The following is a 20396-nucleotide window of genomic DNA, read 5'->3' as shown; positions in this document are numbered from 1 at the left end:
CCTGTGATTGCAAGGCTACTTTGAGCTGATTGTAAAAGGCTTCTTCAACTTCCCCATCCTGATCAGGTGGCCTGTACTAAACTACAGTGTCCCTCATATTGGCCCACTCCTTAATCCTCACCCACAAGCTCTCAACTATCTCTTCATCTGACCCCAGGGAGGCCTTTGGGGACATCTCCTCATACTCTATCTGTTCCTTAACATAGAGGGTGACACCTCCACACCTCCTTCCTCGCCTGTCCTTTCTGAACAGCTTGTAGCCCTCAATAGCCACACTCCAGTCATAGGATTCATCCCACCAGGTTTCAGTGATGGCCACTATATCATATCTTTCCAGCAGCATGGTAGCTTCCAACTCCTCCTACTTGTTGCCCATGCTGCGTGTATTTGTGTAGAGGCACTGCAGCTGGGCTGTTGGCTGTGCTGCCTTTTTAAGGGAACACCTCTTGAGATGTCTCACAGGGCTTTCTCTGTTTACTTCAACTACCTAAATATAATGAAAAGTGGCTTAGCAACTTCATCTGCCAGCTCCTTCAGGACCCTTGGATGCATTTTACCAGGTCCCATGGATTTACGTACCTTCGGGTTCCTTAGATGGTCTTGAACCTGATCTTCTACTATAGTGGGTGGTTATTCGTTCTCACAGCCCCTGTTTTTGTCTTCTGCAGCTTGGTTGGTGTGGTTTGAGCCCTTGCTGGTGAAGACCAAGGCAAAAAAGTCATTCAGTACCTCAGCCTTCTTTGTATCCTGGGTGACCAGGTCTCCTGTTTTCTTCCAGAGAGGGCCTGTGTCTTCCCTAGTCTTCCCTTTGTCTCTGACATACGGAAGTTTTTCTTGTCCTTGATGTCCCTGGCCAGGTTCAATTCTGTCTGGGCTTTAGCTTGCCTAATCTGGTTTCTGGCCACTCAGTTTTTCTATATTCCTTCCAGTCTACCTGTCCTTGCTTCCACCCTCTCTAGGCCTCCTTTTTACTTTTGAGTTTGTCCAGGAGCTCCTTGTTCATCCATGCAGGCCTCCTGGCTTTTTTGCCTGACTTCTTTCTCAGGATACACCTCTCCTGAGCTTGGAGGAGGTGATCCTTGAATACTAACCAGCTTCCTTGGGCCCCTCTCCCCTCCAGTACTTTTTCACATGTTACCATGCCAAGCAGGTCCCTCAAGAGGCCAAAGTCTGCTCTCCTGAAGTCCAAGGTAGTGATCTTGCTGCATACCCTCCTTGCTGCCCTAAGGATTTTGAATTTTGTCATCTCGTGGTCACTGCAGCCAAGGTTACCCTTGAGCTTGACATTCTCCACTAGCTCCTCCTTGTTGGTACAGACAAAGTCCAGCATGTCTCCTCTCCTCATTGGCTTCTCTCCCATTTGGAGAAGAAAGCTGTCATCAACACATTCCAAAAACTTCCTGAATTTCTTGTGCTGTGTTGTCCTTCCAACAAACATAGGGGTGGTTGAACTCCCCCATGAGGGCCAGGATCTGTGAACGCGATGCTGCTCCTATCTGTGTGTAGAGGGCCTCATCTGCTCCATTGTCCTGCTCAGGTAGTCTGTAGCAGATGCCCATGATAACATCACCTGCCCCTGCGCTCCCTTTAATCTTAACCCATAAGCTCTCCATTGGGTCTTCATCCATCGCCAGGTGGAGCTCCATGCATTCCAGCTGGTCATTGACATAGAGGGCAACACCACCTCCTCATGTCCTCTGCCTGTCCTTCCTGAAGAGTCTGTATTCCTCCATTCCAACACTGCAGTCATAGGAGTTATCCCACCATGTCTCTTTGATGCCAATGAGATCATAGCCCTGGAGGTGTGCGCACGTCTTTAACTCCTCTTGCTTGTTCCCCATGCTACGTGTGTTTGCAGAGAGGCATGTCAGCTGGGCGCCTGATGAAGCTGACTTATAGGCTGGAGTGGTACAGTTGAGCTTTTATTATGTTTTAGAAAGGACTTAGTACTGCATTTACCTTAAAGCTTAGTTGAAATCCATGACTGACTGGATAAAAACTGTGGTGTGGTTATTGCTCAGTTCACGATCGATTCTGTATCCTGTAATTAGGCTGGAATGATTTCTGGTATATGGAGCTAAAATGAAGCAGAAGTTGCTGACCTGACACCAAACTCACTCATACTTCCATATAATTTCACTGAATTTCACTGAATTTTTGGAGTTGGAAGGGACCATCTAGTCCAACTCCCCTGCTGAAGCAGGATTTCCCAGAGCATGTTAGAGCATGTTACTCAGGATTGCATCTAGGTGGGTCTTGAAAATCTCCAAAGAAGGGGACTCCACAACCTCCCTGGGCAGCCTGTTCCAGGGCTCTGTCACCCTCACTGTGAAGAAGTTTCTTCTCATATTTGAGTGGAACCTCCTGTGTTCCAACTTGTGCCCGTTGCCCCTTGTCCTCTCACTGGCAACCACTGAAAAGAGTCTGGCTCCATCCTCCTTCAACCCACCCTTTAGATACTTATAAGCATTGATAAGGTCTCCCCTCAGCCTTCTCTTCTCCAGGCTAAAGAGTCCCAGCTCTCTCAGCCTTTCTTCATAAGGGAGATGCTCCAATCCTTGAATCATCCTCGTTGCCCTTCGCTGGACTCTTTCCAGTAGTTCCCTATCCCTCTTGAATTGGGGAGCCCAGAACTGGATGCAGTATTCCAGTTGTGGCCTCACCAGTGCAGAGTAGAGGGGGAGAATGACTTCCCTCGACCTACTAGCCACACTCTTCCCTATGCAGCCCAGGATTCCGTTGGCCTTCCTGGCCACAAGAGCACACTGCTTGCTCATTGTCATTTTGCTGTCTACCAGGACTCCCAGATCTTTCTCTTCAGAACTTGACTCCAGCAGGTCCACACCTAACCTGTATTGGTGCCTAACATTCTTCTTCCCCAGGTGCAGGACCCTACACTTTTCCCTGTTGAACCTCATGAGGTTCTTCCTTGCCCAGCTCTTCAACCTGTCCAGGTCTCGCTGGATGGCAGCACGGCCCTCCGGGGTGTCAGCCACCCCTCCCAGTTTGGTATCGTCAGCAAACTTGCTGAGGATACACTCTGTCCCCTCGTCCAGGTCACTGATGAATATGTTGAACAGGACTGGACCAAGTATTGACCCCTGGGGGACACCACTGGTTACAGGCCTCCAGCTTGAACCTGCTCCATTAATCATTACCCTTTGGGTCCTGTCACACAGCCAGTTCTCAATCCACCTCACTGTCCCCTCATCCATCCCACCCTTCCTTAGTTTCCCAACGAGGATGTTATGGGAGACTGTGTCAAAAGCCTTGCTGAAGTTAAGGTAGATGACATCTGCTGCCCTCCCCTCATCCAACCAACCAGTTACAGCATCGTAGAAAGCTATCAGATTGGTCAAACATGATTTAGCCTTGGTAAACCCATGTTGCCCACTTCCAATAACCCCCCACTCTTCAACTTGTTTGGAGATGACATCTAGAATGAGTCTCTCCATTACCTTCCCAGGGATGGAGGTGAGACTAACTGGTCTGTAGTTCCCAGGGTCCTCCTTCTTGCCCTTTTTGAAGACTGGAGTGATGTTGACCTTCCTCCAGTCTTCAGGCACCTCTCCTGTTCTCCATGACTTTTCAAAGATGATAGAGAGTGGCCCAGCGATAACATCTGCCAGCTCTCTCAGCACTCGTGGGTGCATCCCATCAGGGCCCATGGACTTATGAATGTCCAGTTTGGCCAAGTGGTCCCGAACCTGGTCCTCCTCTACTGGAGGAAAAACTTCCTCTCTCCATACCCTCCCCCTTGCCTCCAAGGCCAGAGATTCATGAGGGACAGCCTTAGCAGTGAAGACTGAAGAAAAGAAGGCATTCAGCAACTCTGCTTTCCCCATGTCTTCCACCACTAGGGTGCCCATCTCATTCATCAGTGGGCCCACATTATCCCTAATCTTCCTTTTACTGTTTACATACCCAAAAAACCCCTTTTTGTTATACTTAACTGTAGTGGCCAAGATGAGCTCAGCTTGAGCCTTGGCCCTTCTAATTTTCCCCCTGCATATCTTCACTGCTTCCTGGTATTTCTCCTTGCTTGCCAGGCCCCTTTTCCAAAGATCATAAACCTTCTTTTTGTTCCTGAGCTCCAGCCAAAGCTCTCTATTTAGCCAGGCTGGTCTTCTTCCCTTCCTGCTTGTTTTTTTGGATTTGGGTATGGCTCTTTCCTGGGCTTTTAAGAGTGCCTCCTTGAAGTACGACCAGCCTTCCTGGGCACCTTTGCCCTTCAGGACTGTCTCCCAAGGGACACTTTCAACCATGCTCCTGAAGAGGCCAAAGTCTGCCCTTCGAAGTCCAAGGTGGCAGTTTTGCTGGCCCCCCTCCTTGCTTCAGCAAGAATTGAAAATTGTATCATTTCATGATCACTCTGTCCAAGACGACCTCCAACGTTTACATCCCTCACAAGACCTTCTGAGTTAACTATCAGCAGGTCCAGGAGGGCGCTTTCCCTAGTCGGTTCCCTCACCAGCTGTGTTAGGAAGTTGTCTTCTATGCACTCTAAGAATCTCCAGGACTGTTGCCTCTCTGCTGTGTTATATTTCCAGCAGATATCTGGGAAGTTGAATTAGGCAGACAATGAAGCTCACATCATGCTGACTTCAAAACTGATGAGCTTGGTTGGGTATCTGACTTACACCTCTCCATTTACTGCATTTTGCAGTACATTTGTGTTAAGATTTTCTTTTCTTGGTCTTCCCCAAATACTGCTTCCCTCCCACCCACCCACCCAAGCACAAACAGCTGTGGTAAAAGTTCGACACATGGTGCGACTGAGGACCTATGCAGATGGACAGACTGCCTAGTTCATCCTAGTGCTGCGGGGAGGCTGTGTGGGGTGTGCTACAGCCCCACTCCAGTGGGTAATTGTGTGGTGAATTTGAGCATACATTGTAGGTCCAGTACCTTCTGCTGGAGTCCCCATTTCCTTTGTGTGTGCACAGGCAGTTCCCCTGTCTGCTCCTGGAGGAAAAAAAAACAGGTTGCTGAAAAAGCAGGTGATCGCTATTGCTAAAATAATTCATGCAACCTGGTCCCTGAGCTGCTGTTTAACCATGTGCAGCTCTCTGCTGACCGGGAGTGTGCTGTGGGCCATCTAACTCGTTCTGGTCACTGCCCTTCCCAAGGTATGGACAAGAGCATGTATCACAGGCGCTGTTACCTGGTTAAAGGTGGGAGCAACACAGGGATATGGTTAGGTGAGTTCTCCTGGAGGCTGCCGATTGAGATGCTTGCTTCCTATAAAAGGGACTGAAAAATAGGCCTTGCTGTCTTGGGTGCTTTATGTATCAGTTTATTTACCTGTAAATCTGAAAATTCTGAAATCTGACTTCTGAAATCTGTGGAGACATGTTTTGTCTACCTAAATTTACAAATGTCAGACTGGATCAGTATATGTGATTTTCATGCAGTCTGTATTTCTTCAACATTTTTAATACTATCAAATAGGGCAGGAGCATTGTCCTAAAGTGACAGTAAGACTGACATGAAGGGACACTGAGAATTTAGGGTATTGGCAGTTACAATGTCTGTAACAGAAACAGAAGAGACTTTCATATATGTGAATTTCCAGAAGTTAGTATCTGATGGGGAGCAGCTTTTGGCTTGTTAAGCATTACTTATTATTTAATCCACACAGGATCTGTCTAATAAGGAGGTATGCACTTAGCATGGCAACATTGTTTTGTGTGGCAAGTGCTTTATGAATTTTGAAGAAATGTCTTTTGTTATTTTATGTGATGACAGTGTAGGAGAAAATGGATACATATTATATGTCTGCGTCCTAGTCAGTCTAGTGAGATTGAGGGTGGCTGTATCCAAGTTTTTTGTTTTCCTGTCTTGGCTCTGTGCTAAAGCCTAAACATTTTGGCTTACAATAACTATCTCATACTATTGTACTTATTTGCTTATTGACCTAGCATGACACAATGCAATCATACACTTGTTTGAAATCTCTGTGCACAGTACAGTAATAATTTCATGGCTGAAGTATAAGATTTTATTATCCTTAATTTAGTGTGAGTAATTGGAAGCAAAGGCTTTCTTTGGGTATATTAATAAATGGGATTCCAATGTCCAGGGAATAAGAGGGTCACTAAACTTTGAACCATCAGGAATGTTTCACATCCAAGATGGAATATATGCAGCATGTAGGTGTCTGAAAAGATATCAAATTCACCTCTGTATTGTTTTAACATACCAGTCATGGTGAAGTTATTTATTGGATTATGTTTCTCTTAAATTTTAAAATTTAATGCATTGCTTTGTTTGGCTGAATGTGCTGTGCTTTTTTGGTATGTTCATAGACAAGGAATTAGCCAGAGTCAGTCACACCAAAATGACCAATGACTTTAAGATCATCTAGTCCAACCCCTCTGCCAAGGGCAGGGTCATCTTTCATTAGATCAGGCTGCTTGATGCCTCATCGAACCTGACTTTGAACACAACATCCACAACTTCTCTGGGCAACCTGTTCCAGTGCCTCACCACCCTCAACGTAAAGAATGTCTTTCATATGGCCATTGTAGCAGTTCATTGACATGTCTATAGAAGGAAGGTTGGCAATGTGGGTTTACTGTTTACAAGCATACTGACACTTGCTATAATGCCTAGAGAGAGGAACAAGCCCTGCGGAGCTGTGTTAGACATGCAGAAGCGTACTGAACACCATGGCAGCACTGGGAGCAGCCAGGCAGATGTAGCATGAGCTCTGACAAGCCACGCAGTTCAGATTTTAGAAACTGCCTTCACGTTAGAAGGATGTTTCTGCATGAAAAGCATTTGATATCTACTGTGAACTCATCAGTGGAAACAACCTCCAAGAAGGAAAGGGCTTGGATGGCGATACAGTAAACATTCTTGTTTCTGTAGTACCTCTTTATTGTTTACAGGAGGCATTGATTTTTGTCTTTCAATGTTTCAGGAAGCATTCTCTTCAAGTGTATGTCTTCAGAGGCTGACAGAATTACAGAGCAGCAGGAGAAAGTTCTGTCAGTCCTTGAGGAAAAGTTTCCAGATCTTCCCCCACGAGAGGAAATTATCTCTGTTCTCCAGGAGACTCAGTTTAACCCACAAGGTAATGCAACATGCTTCCATTTTTCAGACATTTTACAAATTTTGTTGTGTAACTGTATCCAGATATATTGGCTCACCGTGTGTGGTGAAAGTAGTTGCGGCATGCTATCTTCATTGACAGTTACATATATTATATTTAATTTTAAATTAAGCAGCTTACATTCTCAATCATGGAATTGTGATTTCTCTTGAGGAGCTACTGAACTCCTAAATGGTCTTGTATTGCTGTTACAGATAAAGTAAACAGGAATTTATTTCATATTTTGCTTTTACAAGAGTGTGTTAGTCAAGAATTTGTGTTGATGAAGTATAGGAGTGTAATCAATGTGTTAGCCCATGTGCAGAAATTGTGCTGCAATTGCCTACATGGTGTGTGAGTGGATTCTGAACCTTCCCAAATTTATTGAGGGCTGTATACAGATGAAATGAATTTGACTTCAGAATAAGACTAAGGAAGCAGTGGGAAAATTGCAATTCTTTCATTTCCTTCTTCTAGAAATAGCTGAACACAGTTGTCATTTTTTCAGTGATCAAAAGTGGGAATGTTTGAACCCAAAATTTGGTAGCAGGCTTTGGAAGGTATGCTCTGAAAGCCTGAAGAAAATTCTTGCAATAACTCTTAACGCTTTTTAGTGTCTTTATTAAATGGCATTTGCTACCAAGTTATCAGTGACTACTGAATTACTGAGATCTTTCTTTGTTAGATGTATCAGGTGCGCACAGACTCTGTGCAGACTCATAGTCTTTTTTTTTTTTACCATTCTTTATCTGCCCATCTGCAGAATCATCTCATCTAAATTCAGATTGTCAGCCTGAGACGGCTGCCCTAGCTGATAGTTAAGGATAGTTAAGGTTGCAAGCTAAATTAGTTCAGGGCTATAAATCTTGACAGAGTTCCCTCAAGTTCCTCCAGACTTAGTCAAGGAATCATGGTTCAGAAATGAACTGAATGCAGCCTGGATTGGAGAGACCCAGTGAAAGTGGCTTTTATGGAACTCAGTTCTTAGTTCTGCCAGTTGCCTGGGAAGATGTTTTAGTAAGGTTTGTCATGTACTTGGCCCATGAAGTTTACCCTAATATCCAACTCAAAACTTGGACAAGTGGATATAACGGATTCAGTCTGCATGGCATTGGTTGCCAGTAATTTTTATATGCCGCATGAGGAGAGCACTGTCACTCTTTTTTTGTCTCATAGCTGCCGTTTGCTGTGTATTACAAGGTACATATTTAGCACTGCATATATACATGTGGCATTTGTATTATTAAGGTGCTCTTGAGTTTCTGAAGCCTTTTGAAGACACTAATGTCTGTTGAATATTTTACATTATGTACCTGTTATTTCAGGCAGTATTAGGACAATTCAGCAAAAAAGTTCTCTGTTTCATGGAGAAATAATGATTTATTGGCTTGAATTCATGAATTAATTTGCTATTTGAGGACAGATGCATAAATATAATAAATATGTGAACATTAGCCAGTTCATCTTGTCTTTAGATTTAATGCAGTAGCTGGACTTCATACAGAAACAGTAACGAGAGGATTCATTTCTTTGGCTTAAGTTGGTATTTGGCTCCCTCTTAAAAATCAGTCATGCAAACACATTTCGGATGTTATGCTGCTAAGTTTTAAAAGTCTGTGGGCGTTTTCATTGCCACCCTGCACTGAAGTAAGTGGCTTGCAGCTTTCTTTAATAGGCACTTGGCTGTCATTTCTGTATTTTTGATTGTGTGATATGATCATGTTCTTATACATGATATATATTTATTTTGAGAATCTTTACAGCATTTTAGACAGACGTCTCCCATTAGAGAAACTTAGTCATGTGGATTTGCAGTACATTGTACTTAAGCATATCAACATGTCTAGTTGGAATGTGAAGCAATTCCAATTTTACACTGTTGTTTCTGATCATAATATGTACTTTTATTTCTGTGGCACATAAACATATAGTTGCTTCATTCACCATTTAATGTACATAACCAAAACCAATTGGTTTTGATGTCAATTTGTGAGGAAGGTCAGAAAAGTTGAATGACTTTGTGTTTACAGAATATCATAAGTTCTTTGCTTCTGAATACTTTATAAATATCACATATGCTTTTCAATATATTTCTGATTCCAGAAGTGTTTCATATGAGTGATTTCATAGCAGACCATAGGAATAGTCTATCTATACATTTATCATCAACTGGAATTCAGTTTGCTTAAAAAATGTAAGCATTCACACAAATTCATTGCAGGAGACTTAATTCTTCATCCTTTGCTTCCCCGCTGCTTTAAACCCTTCCTTGCTTTGGAAATCCCTCTAGAAACATTAAGCGTTGAAATATTAATGTTGGCTTAAACTCTCATAGGATGTCCTGAAGTACAGAAGGCTCAACATTAAGGTCTAAGCTGTTTTTGTTTTTGTTTTTAATTTACGCTGCTGCATCTGGTCAGCTGTAGATACTTGTATGTATTGAAATTCCTTTCTCTTCTCAAACAGGTGTAAGCATTGAGGAGGTTATGCTGAAGGATCTCAAAGAGATTTCAGATGGAGAAATCAAAGTGGCAATTAGCACTGTGTTTATGACACTGGAGGTAAGAGGAAACCTAAACAACGTAGTTGCTAAATAGCCCTATTGCATACCCAGACAGTTATTTAACAAAAACAATTTGTGTTATGGATTCCAGTAGCTATCTACCTTGACCTGAAGTAATATATAAACTTTACTGGGTATGATGCAAAAAATATTATTTAAAAAATATTAATATTTAGATCACTGAACAAGTATGACACGGCGGTATTACTTCTGATGGAAGTGTGCATACTGATATACTGATTGTTAATAAAACAAACTAGATTGAAGAAAATCTCAACAACAAAGAAATATTTTTTACATAGTATATATTTGTAATTTACAATCTCACTATTTGCCTGAAGGTCACTCATACAAAAGTATTTGACATGCAAAAGAAGTTGTCATCTTCTACTTCTACATTTTACTTTAATAAAAACTTTATTTTACCTCAAATGGTACTAAAAAAAATCATTTGAATAGTTTTTCCCTACGTATATCCTGTGAGATTTATGTCTTTTGTGATGCATTTTACAAAAATCAGGTGCTTCTGTGATTGAAGAAGTTTGTGGTGCAATCTAGCTAATAATTATCCATAGATTTCTGTTTGCATACAAAAATATACAATGTAAATTGGGTAGCAAAGCTTCAAGAACTGAAGCAGAATCTGTTAGTTTCTAGGTTAGTTTCTCAGTGTCAAGCAATCTTTACCAGCCACCAAACCTGCATTGCTTTATGAACCATAATTTTGCTCCTGAAAATTATGGCAAGGTTGGGAGAAGAGGAAATGGGGAAAAGACTATTGTAAGATAAATCCCCAAAAGAGGGAATAGGATTTTAAAAAATTCTTAATAAAATCTTCCTCTTCTCTTGTTTTAAATATATCTCTTTTATTCTGTCAGTTTCAGTGACAGAATACTACACACAGGGGTAGTAATTAGGAACTAGCTTTAGCATTACATTTTCTTTTTATTTTTTTTCATTTTAATCTTGTTTAATAGACTATGTATAATGCAGGCTTTGTACTTCACAGTTCTAAACTCCAGCTAAATGTGGCTGAACTCATCTTTACTACTCCACATACTCAAATTAATCATAACCTAAAACTTGTCTTCCTTTTGGCTGCAACTCACAAATTGAATTTGGCAACAGTAGGTTTTCATAGTCCTAAAAGCAGGCAAATTTTCAAACTTTTTCCAGTGATTGTGTAACATTTGATTCTGACATACTTTGTTCAAGGAGTGTCAAGACATGGTCAAGCAATAAATGTTTTGTAATTGTTTTTCTTAGGACATGTCTAGTGACCATCGTGGAAGCAAAAGGAGATTCAGTTGCATGTAAAAAGAACAAACTGATCAGTGTTTTACTGATGTTAGCTGGTTTTTAATACTAATCTATTAAGTAATTTTATTACTAGCATTTTTGATGGCATATGGATAACATTTTTCTGGAAGTTACAGGTATATCTCTTAGCATTTTGCTTTCTGTTGTTCTGCTGTGAATAGTTTGTTTCAGAAAGAGCTAGTTTTTCAAGCATGTAACTGCTTTTTTTCTAGGTACAGTGTTTACAAAGTCAGCTTTGTACTAAAAGGACTCTTAATTTCACAGTTGGGATGGAGATCAGTTTTCAGTTTGCTGCATTACTGCCCTTTGTTCGAACATTTTCTGAACTCCCTCATTTACAGTGCTTGATCAGCACAAGACCTCTTTTACTTGTTCTTATTAGAGCCAGGGATGATATGGACTTGCACGATGGTGAAGGAGGTAAAAACATTCTGCACTAGTTACTTCACCCAATATCAGAAACATAATACACATAAGGGAATTATAGACAAAACTCTCCAGGCCTGTCTGTCTATTCAATTTAGAGTTCTGTTATGGACTCAGAATACACAAACTTTAATAACTTCAGGATTTTCACAGCAATAATAAAGGAAATTTGTTATTCATCCTCAAAGTCCTCTACAGACATTAGCTGCTTAAACATTAGGGGAACATGAAGAACAGGCTTGGCTTTGCTGCAGGTGTTGAATCTCTAATGTGCTTGCTTCTTCAGAAATCTCACAAGATCAATTTTTTATTTTATTTTATTTTTTGAACTCAACAGGTATGCAAAAATATCTTACATTAAAGTGCTCATTATAGGTTTGATCATTTACCTTGGTTCAGTGGTCTACCATGTAGGTGATACTGCTAAGAACAAAGATGATGATTACAGGATTACACTTGGGTAGAGTGAGTTGTTCACAAGCGTGCATCCCCTGCTGCGTTGGATTCGTATTACGAGGAGTGAAAGTGTTGCAGTTCAACACTCAAGCTCTGATTTCAGACAGAGTTTCACAATAGTAAAGACGGAGATCATTAAGTCTGATATTTTAACAAATGTCACACCTCAGTAGCACATACTCAAATTGTTTCCTCAGTTTCCCCTCTGTAAATGAGGAAATTAATATATTATTTCATAAACGTGCCGTGAATTTAAATTAATTGAAGCTTGTACTAGATATGTTGCTATGAACCCTATTTTTATTAGTATTGATACAGATTTCCTAGAAACTATTGAAATGTTTTCTAAGTTCTGCACTTCATAAGGAAGGAAATGATGGTAACTAATAAGTAACCAATTGTGAGTTAATACTCATAATTACTTATGGTACTATTGCATATCAGTACTCAGACATGTGGGACATGCAGGGACACTCCCACTCTCAAGTTTCCCATGAAGAAAAACGTGAATGCAAAAACAGTAGTGCAATGATCTCAGTGCTTTATTTGTATGTACCTACTCATATCAATCAACAGCGTGATTTACATTCATTGCCTGTTGGCTTGCTAGTTGTCAACTGACTGTTTTTAAGCATCTTGTTAAAAGCGAGCCTTTCAGATATGAAAGGAATAGATAGTGTTGTCATTCATGATAAAGGCAGGGAAGGCATTTTGTGTGGATGCGTTTAGGTTTCCATAATTGTCTATACGCAGCTTTGGATTTGAGATAACTACCTTTGGATCTGGGCTTCCTGGATTTAGGTGGCATTAAAGCTGTGAGTTGAAATCAGCTGTGTCTTCAGTGACTCACTGCCAGACTGTGCGCTACTTGGATTTCACATGCATGGCCATATTTTTTTCAAGAGTGACAAAAGAAACGTGTCAGTGCCCAGATCACAGTTATTTTTGTTGCCTTTGCCGGAAAGTTTCCCCAACTCATAATAATGATTACTCATAGGATATTGTAGCAAAATTCAATGCATGCATTACAGTTAATTTCTGTTACATTATGTTATACCCTGAGAGTATATTTTGCTTGTTCTCTGCTGGAATTCTCTTGGAAATGAGAAATATCTTCTCAATGTGACTTTCTGTGAAAGTCATTTTTTTCCTGAGAAAGGAATACTTCCTTTGTAAACTGAACTCTATTATCTGCTTTCTTAAGCCTAGTGCACCGGAATAACAATCCAGGTTTCATGAGTGTTCAGTTTAGTTGAAATATCTCATGATACTGTAGCTTAATAACATTTTTGTTGGACTACATCCTTGATCTTTTGATTCGTGAAAATTTGTTCTAACTGCTCACAGAACTTGCAGTCATTTAAGAAGACAGAAAATCAGGTTTCTCCAGGGAGAAGCAGGGCAGTCAGTTCAAAGTAAGGCAAATAGTCTATGATTGTCTGCTATTGACTATTACAGACGGGGGAATACTTGCATTCTGAAGGCTGACCGATCTTCTAGTTTCTTTTTCATGTGTCTGGCCGTGCTATCTGAATACTTCATGAAAACGGTTTCCGGGTTGTAGAGACTGTGTAATCTTTTAGTTTTGTAAGGTTGGAACCACCGCAATAGGGGTGCCAGCAAAGAGGTTTAGAGAAGATGTCTGAGCCTCAATGGAGGCTGCTGTCACCAGTGTTCTTGCCCCAAGCGAGCGTGACCTGCAAGTTCATGCTGGCACAGTGAGCCTGGCTGTCCTCAGGCAGCAACTAATAGTCCAGATTAGTTGAGGATGGTAACAAGGGAAAGTTCTGGGTCTTGCAGCAGCTTTCCTCTTTGTGCCTCTGTGTCACAGAGAAACTCACAGGGGCTGTTCCAGCAACAGTAACCTAGGAAACTTAGAAATGTTTGGGCGCACAGTGGATCTGCTTCCTAATGGTAAATAGTCTGATCTCAGAGAGACGGTTTAAGGATGTTTTCAGGACATTTTCAGGATGTTTTGTAGACATAGTATGGCATGTAACCATGGTACTAATTTGGAAAATTTTATTTGTGTACTTTGGAAAGTGATTTTTTTAATACTTTTGTAAAGCAAATCAAGAATCTCAGTCTCAGCTGAAGTGTGTCAAACAAGTACTAGGTAGACTATCGCACGCAGTTAAGTGAGATTACAACATGTTTGAAGGTTTGAACTTTTGTTGTCTATCTGTAATGATTGGACCATAGTTATGTATTTGGAAACTTTTTTCTTGCAGTATAAATATAAACATATTTTAAATGGCATCAGATTGGTCCATGAATTTGTTTTTAATGCTAAAAACAAAACAAGAAGAAAACCCCAAGTAAACATGTTAACATTTAATCTTCCAGTAATGGAATTGGAAACAAAATTCTCAGCAACTTACAATAGCAGTGCTGTTCAGAGATATTTTTCTGATGCCTGTTGTGAGAAGTTAGGGTATGTAAAATAAATGATGTATGGAGCTGTAGGAATGCGACTTTTGCAGACTACCTTATGTCTAAGGAACATTAAACATAGGGTTCTCGTTTAGCAAATAAATAACCATTCATTTCAATGACTGCATAGTCTGGACTTTTGTGCATATTTTTGCGAAGATGAGAAGAGGCCATTAGGGATTTAATATAAAATAAATCGCCAAGGGGTCTTCTTGTAGTCCTAGTCTTTCTGCCACATGGTGTGTCACTAATGTGCATAAATGGGCTTAAATGAATTTGTTATCTGTATTACATTTGCAGTATGTATATATTTATATATTATTTTTTAATTGTGTTTAAAAATAAAACATTAAATACATCATTTCTGAGAGTTGAAAACATACCATTTGTAAATAAATCAACCTTAATTAAGGTCTTAAAATGTCAGTGTGTGAGATGTGCCTGTAGGAAAATGTATAACATATATAGTACACAAAGCTTGAACATGCTTTCGTTTGCTTTTTTAGAAGTATTAGGAGGGTTAAGTCATCACCTTATAGGACTGGGTAATGCAGCCAAACAGGCATTAATGTAAATACCATACTCATCTTTAAATGTCAGGCTATGTGTTCTGGAGGACAGGAGCTGGTCTGTTGGTGCGTCAGGTCAGCTGAAGTACCCCGGTACCTTGTAATGAGTACAATCCAAGGTGTGGAGCGCTGAGGCAGACCTGCTGAATTCTCTGTTGTAGTTAGTTACTTGTCTCTAAAGGTATGAAAGGGAACTAGTGGGGACAACCTTAGACTGTTTTAAGTCCTTCCTAATTAACTATGTGAAATCAAATGGCGGCAAAACCGACATTGATTACCGTGATTATCAGGATTGCTTATAGTTTTAAAATCAAGACCACTTCCCTTCCAGAGGGTGATGTGAGGGTGATAACGAGCTACAGTTTCCCTACTCAGTGAGGTGTTTCTGCGTGCAGTTGTGTAGGATGTTAGGCAAGGTGTTCATTATAGTCCCTTGTGATGTGAGAAAAATGTAAACTTATAAAACTGGCCAAGACCTTTATATTTGTCAATGAGTGCAATTCAGCCTATGCATAGATTATTAAATAATGATTTATTCAACTGTCCTTTTGCAAGATGTATTTGATTATTTTATTCTGTGCTCCTCTCATAACTCATAGTAAACCAGAAGCATCAGGGATTTTGTACTTGCAGTATATCTTTAAGAATGCACAAGGTGTACAGTGATATCAGGTCTGCAATGATATGTATATAGGATTTGAGAAATTGGGCAGGCTTCATATCTTATAATTGGTATGACATCTGGTCTAAATTTGGCCCATGCTATTGTGTATGATTTTGCCTTTGATGGTCTTGTTCAGTCTTGCTTCAAAAGTTAATAAAAAAAGTAAAGTAACTTTAAAAATTATTAAAGGAATAAACCTAGATGTTAGATTAATCTACTAACATTAGGGTAAAAATGTGCCTTTGTTTACAAGTATGTTGTTCAAGAAGATAAACTGTATTTTTTTTTGTATCATTTATGAAATGTGTTTAAATAAATAAAGATTATTTCTTTATGAAATACAGCTGTATAATATGCACTATTTATCAGCTAAATAAAATGCTATCATCTACAGTATCATTATTGGACTGCATTCCTGACTTCTACAAAGCTGACTAATTTATCATTTGTGTACTCTTCTAGTTCTTGTCAGTTGCATCTTAGCTCAGCTGCTCATGGGGCATAGACATTGACAGCAGGAGATGCTGTTTTGAGAAATGTTCAGCAGAAAAAGAGTTCTTTCTATGAAATCCAATACACTTTTTAAAAATTTAAATGTAAAACCCAACTTGGACATTTAATATTTTAAGATCTGGCTGTAATGCCTGAAACTATAGAAACTCATAATAGTTAGGGATAACAACAATATGTATATTACAGAAAAGTTAAATTTTATTTGCTGCTAGTTTATACTTTTTCTTGTTTATTGTATGGGAAACAACTTAAGTAGAATATTAAACTGTTGATCCAATTTACAATATGATTCCAGCTATAAGTAAAAGGACTCCTTTTGGGTTTGCTGGTGTTACTGTTGCATTACTATAGGAGCCAGCAATTCTGTCCAGAGGAAGTGACAGAGATGCAGGGTATTTCTAAGCAAATGTCCATGTCAGTAACTGCTTTTGTGTTTTTCATTTAGAAATTAAAACAAAAACAAAAACAACAAAACACCAAAATTACAGAATCATACAGTATTTATTAGAATAGTGATATTTTGGTGCAGGAAAAACAACAATATATGTCTGCCGTGTCTTGAAATAGACATTTTCTTCCATCTGTTTGGCAAAGCATGTGTCCAGAACACCTTCTCAACTGGAATGTAAGTGAATGCTTAACACTTGTAAACATTACAATACCCTGTGTTTTTAGCATACATCATTGAATTTTATACCTTCTGCTACATATCAGGAGCCTAGTCCTGAAGCTATCGGTTATTTTAAAATGTAGGAACACTTTGGAATTTTGAATTAGTCATATCACGTGCTCTGTAAGATTTTTCAGCATTTAAGTTCTTTGGTTAGATGTTGACAGGGAATATTCTTCTTTTGACTCTGTGTAACTTGTGTGTAACTCCGTGTGGCTTTCAGGCTTACCTGAAGTCAAGCGTTTTGTCCAACTGAAGACTTCGGGGTTTATTTAATTTTATATACACTTCAATACACTTACTATACATTTTAATTTTATATACATTTGATTTATAAAACAGGGATTAAAATTATTCAAATTGAAACCCTTTAGCCCCTGTTTGAGTACTCAAATTCAGAGTGGCTAAGAACACCAGCTGTAATTCTACCAAAGAATGCAATTTTTCTTTCTCTCTTTCTAGGAGACAGATCAGAAAGATCACCACTTTTGTATTCGGAATTATTCATAGCTTCTGTTCCTCTCTAACTAAATGTAGCTTTCATCATAAAGCTGCTGCATGAATGTTATTCACCAAAAAACCATAATTTCTTCTGAAACTCCATAGCTAGATTGCTTATGTAAATTTTATTTTCTGTATTTAAGCGAATACAGGTTAAGACTGACCTGCAGGCTCTTTGACCCTAAAACCCCTGACATTCAGAATTCCTCTGTACATTGCAAGTATTGCAACATCTTACTTTTTTGACCATCTTTTCCTATTCTGTATAGATTTGATAAAGTATCAAATGAAAATTCATTCAAGATAATTTTGCACTGCTTCGGAGATAGAGAATTATTTTATTTTTCACCATAAGAAATTCTAGGTATGTATATTTTCAGTCCTAAAATTGCCCCATTTCTGAAATAATTACGATATATTTAACCAAAGTTGCTAAATATGGATTTAATTTATTGATTATGATAAAAAGAGTAGGCAATGTTCAAGGTCTTAGGTAGATTTTTAGCATTTTTCTTTTTCCTATCTTCTTCTTTAAAAAATTACTTTATCTGAAGAATAAATCTCAGTAATTTAAGTTTCTCCTTATTTGTGATTTGTAGTTAATAGCAAAATTGTTCTTTGACTGAAAACTTAGCTATAGAGATATTTTCCTTTCTCATGCTGGCATAATTCTTGGTGGTTTTATGCAAAGCTACAGAGTTCTCAACTGTTTAGGTGAAAAGGTAGAGTAGAATATTTTCTTCAGCTGTGATCATGTAACTCTCAATGCATCCGAATTTCTTATGCATATTGGATGGCTGTCTTCCATGACTCTTACAGTCTCGTTTCCTACTGAACATGAGAAAAACACAGCACTTATGCTGATATAAAACAGAAAAAAGTTTATTGAGGCCACTAGGTTTATGCCAAATGAAAACTATGACAGCTGATTATTTTATCTTCCCCAAATAAGAAAAATCGCAGTAGAGATTCATATTGTAGAACTGGGGACTTCAGGTGTGTGTACTACCCTTTCACGTTTGGGAGAATGTTATCATTGTTTCCGTAAGGAGGAAATACTGAATCTGAATATGGGTTGCTTGGTTCTTTGGCTCAGGTTAAACATGGCTATACAGTTAGTAGTAAAATCAAAGAGAGAACCTGGCAGAATTATCTTGTCTTCATTGCCAAAGGATTTTTCTTTTTTCTTTCATGAACAACAAAACCAGTTGAAGAAAATCTCCTACTCTGGATTCTATGTTTACCAACAAAAGCTATTAGTTGGTATCTATTTATTGCTTGTTTGGGTTATTTTTACAAAAGGAAAAATCTCACTACTAGATATTCTGTAACCTGATTGCATCTCAGCATTTCTGTCTTGCTGTTATTCTTGCCTTTTTCTCCGTCACGTTTCCAAAGAATTTTCAGAAAACATGACCTTCCTTCCCCCCTCACTCTCCCCAGGGGAAAAAAATAATGTAGACTTACAGAAACAGAAAAGTAAGACTGAACAGAGTCCACAAGGAATCTTCTTGCAGTCCAATCTTATTTTTTTCACCCACTGAGAGATTGCCAGAGAGATATATTCAGCAATTTGTGCCTGGATTCCACACCCAGAATTTGATTTTTTTTTTTTTTTTAGGTTTCATGGATGCCAAACATCTATGTATGCTTGTTCGTTCTCTGATTGTTTGTCACAGACTAGAAAGGAAAAAGGTTGGAATAGATTAATTTTGTACCTGAAATGGGAACTGTTAGGCCAACTCTTCAGTTGGTAGAACACCATGGACTGTGGTGTGGATTATTTACTAGCTGTGGATTATTTAAGATGAAGAAGGATTTGGGGATGAGTTTGAATAAATGGCAATTGTACAATGAAGAGCTCCTGTAATTGTGTTTTAAAACTGAAAATCTTAACTGAACACTGAGTTAAGTGCTGTTTTTTGTCAAATTTCATTATGTATTGAATCATTCTACTGAAAATGTATTGTTTCTGTCTAAAAGGGTTGTCATCTCTTCTCTATGTACATAGTATTAGCAGCATTGTTTCTTAGCATTTGCTATTAAACAACACTTTCTAAATAAAGGGACTAGAGATAATTCAGGAACAAAAAAGTGATTTTCCTTTCACATCTCTCAGTTGAGTATTTGCCATATGGGTTGCTCAGCATCACACTCTCAGCAGGTCTAATTTATGGTAAACACACAGTGAGTGAACAGAAAAAAAAAAGGCAATGAAAATATTAATATTCTCCCTCCACTCCCCTTTTTAAAACTGAACTAAACATATTCTGGTTCAGCCCATACAGTTGTGGCATTTAGTTGGGTACTTATATATTTGCCACTCGGCTGGGAGTTTGTGAAGACTGAAATGCTGTGCTTTTCTTGCAATGAGACTGATCTGCTGGAGCTTTTGTGGCAGAATGTAAATTATACCTTCCCTGCTCCGATCTGGCATGCTGCCAGGCCCCCCAGGGCTGTGCTCTCTCCATGAAGGGCAGTTGGTGAAAAAATTGCGCCTCTCGCTGTGGCGTGGGGCGCTTTAGCTTTTCCCTGGGCCTCCACAGGAGGATCACCAACTGAGTGAATGTGTTGATGCTCTGGTCCGCTGCTAGGAGTTGGAACGGGCAAAGAAAGAGATATAAAATAAATAATGGTATGGATTTTTCTTGAGACTCTCAACCATGGAAAGCCACAGCATCAATATTTTGAAAACCTCCCATCTCCCATGAGTTCCTGGGGCTTTCTGTTACTGTTGCATATGTGCTTTCTTTCTCTCTGTGGGTTACCTTCTCCCTCTAGGGACTTTGCTGCCATAACCGTCCTTCAAGGATGCTTTCGAACTTGGTCAACCTTAATTCTTAGCATGCCTGTGTGGAAAATAACTGGAGAGCGACGCAAAGAACTACACATGTATCAGCAAACCAAGTGAGCACTCTTTCATCAGTGCTTCCTGTTCAGGGAATGAGTGTTTTCACAGGAGGGTCTGCATGGCTATATTAAAAATAAAACAACAAAAAAACCCCAAACAACCAAACACCAAAAAAACAAAAAATACAAACAAACCAATTTTTTATACAGTTAAGAGCAGGCATATCTGAGCAGAAGAATCTCCATTGCATAAACAGATGCATTGTTCTGAAAATGGAAATTGCTGCCATTACACACTTGATATTGTCGTTACAAACAGGAAATAGCTACAGAAG

The 20396-nt window shown here is 39.3% G+C and overlaps 1 protein-coding gene across 1 annotated transcript in view; it reads left to right on the top strand.

Moving 5' to 3' along the window:
- The window catches only part of PRUNE2 (prune homolog 2 with BCH domain), a 146165-nt gene that overhangs the window by 44147 nt on the left and 81622 nt on the right, over window positions 1-20396 (top strand). The window contains exons 5-6 of the mRNA XM_074166361.1: window positions 6926-7078; window positions 9563-9657. Coding sequence (XP_074022462.1) covers window positions 6926-7078; window positions 9563-9657 — 248 coding nt within the window. The remainder of the gene's footprint in view (window positions 1-6925; window positions 7079-9562; window positions 9658-20396) is intronic.

This window comes from Numenius arquata, chromosome Z, assembly GCF_964106895.1.
Source record: "Numenius arquata chromosome Z, bNumArq3.hap1.1, whole genome shotgun sequence".
In the NCBI taxonomy this organism is placed as follows: Eukaryota; Metazoa; Chordata; class Aves; order Charadriiformes; family Scolopacidae; genus Numenius; species Numenius arquata.
Note: the sequence above shows the minus strand (reverse complement) of the source record. Positions and strands in the feature narration are given on the sequence as shown.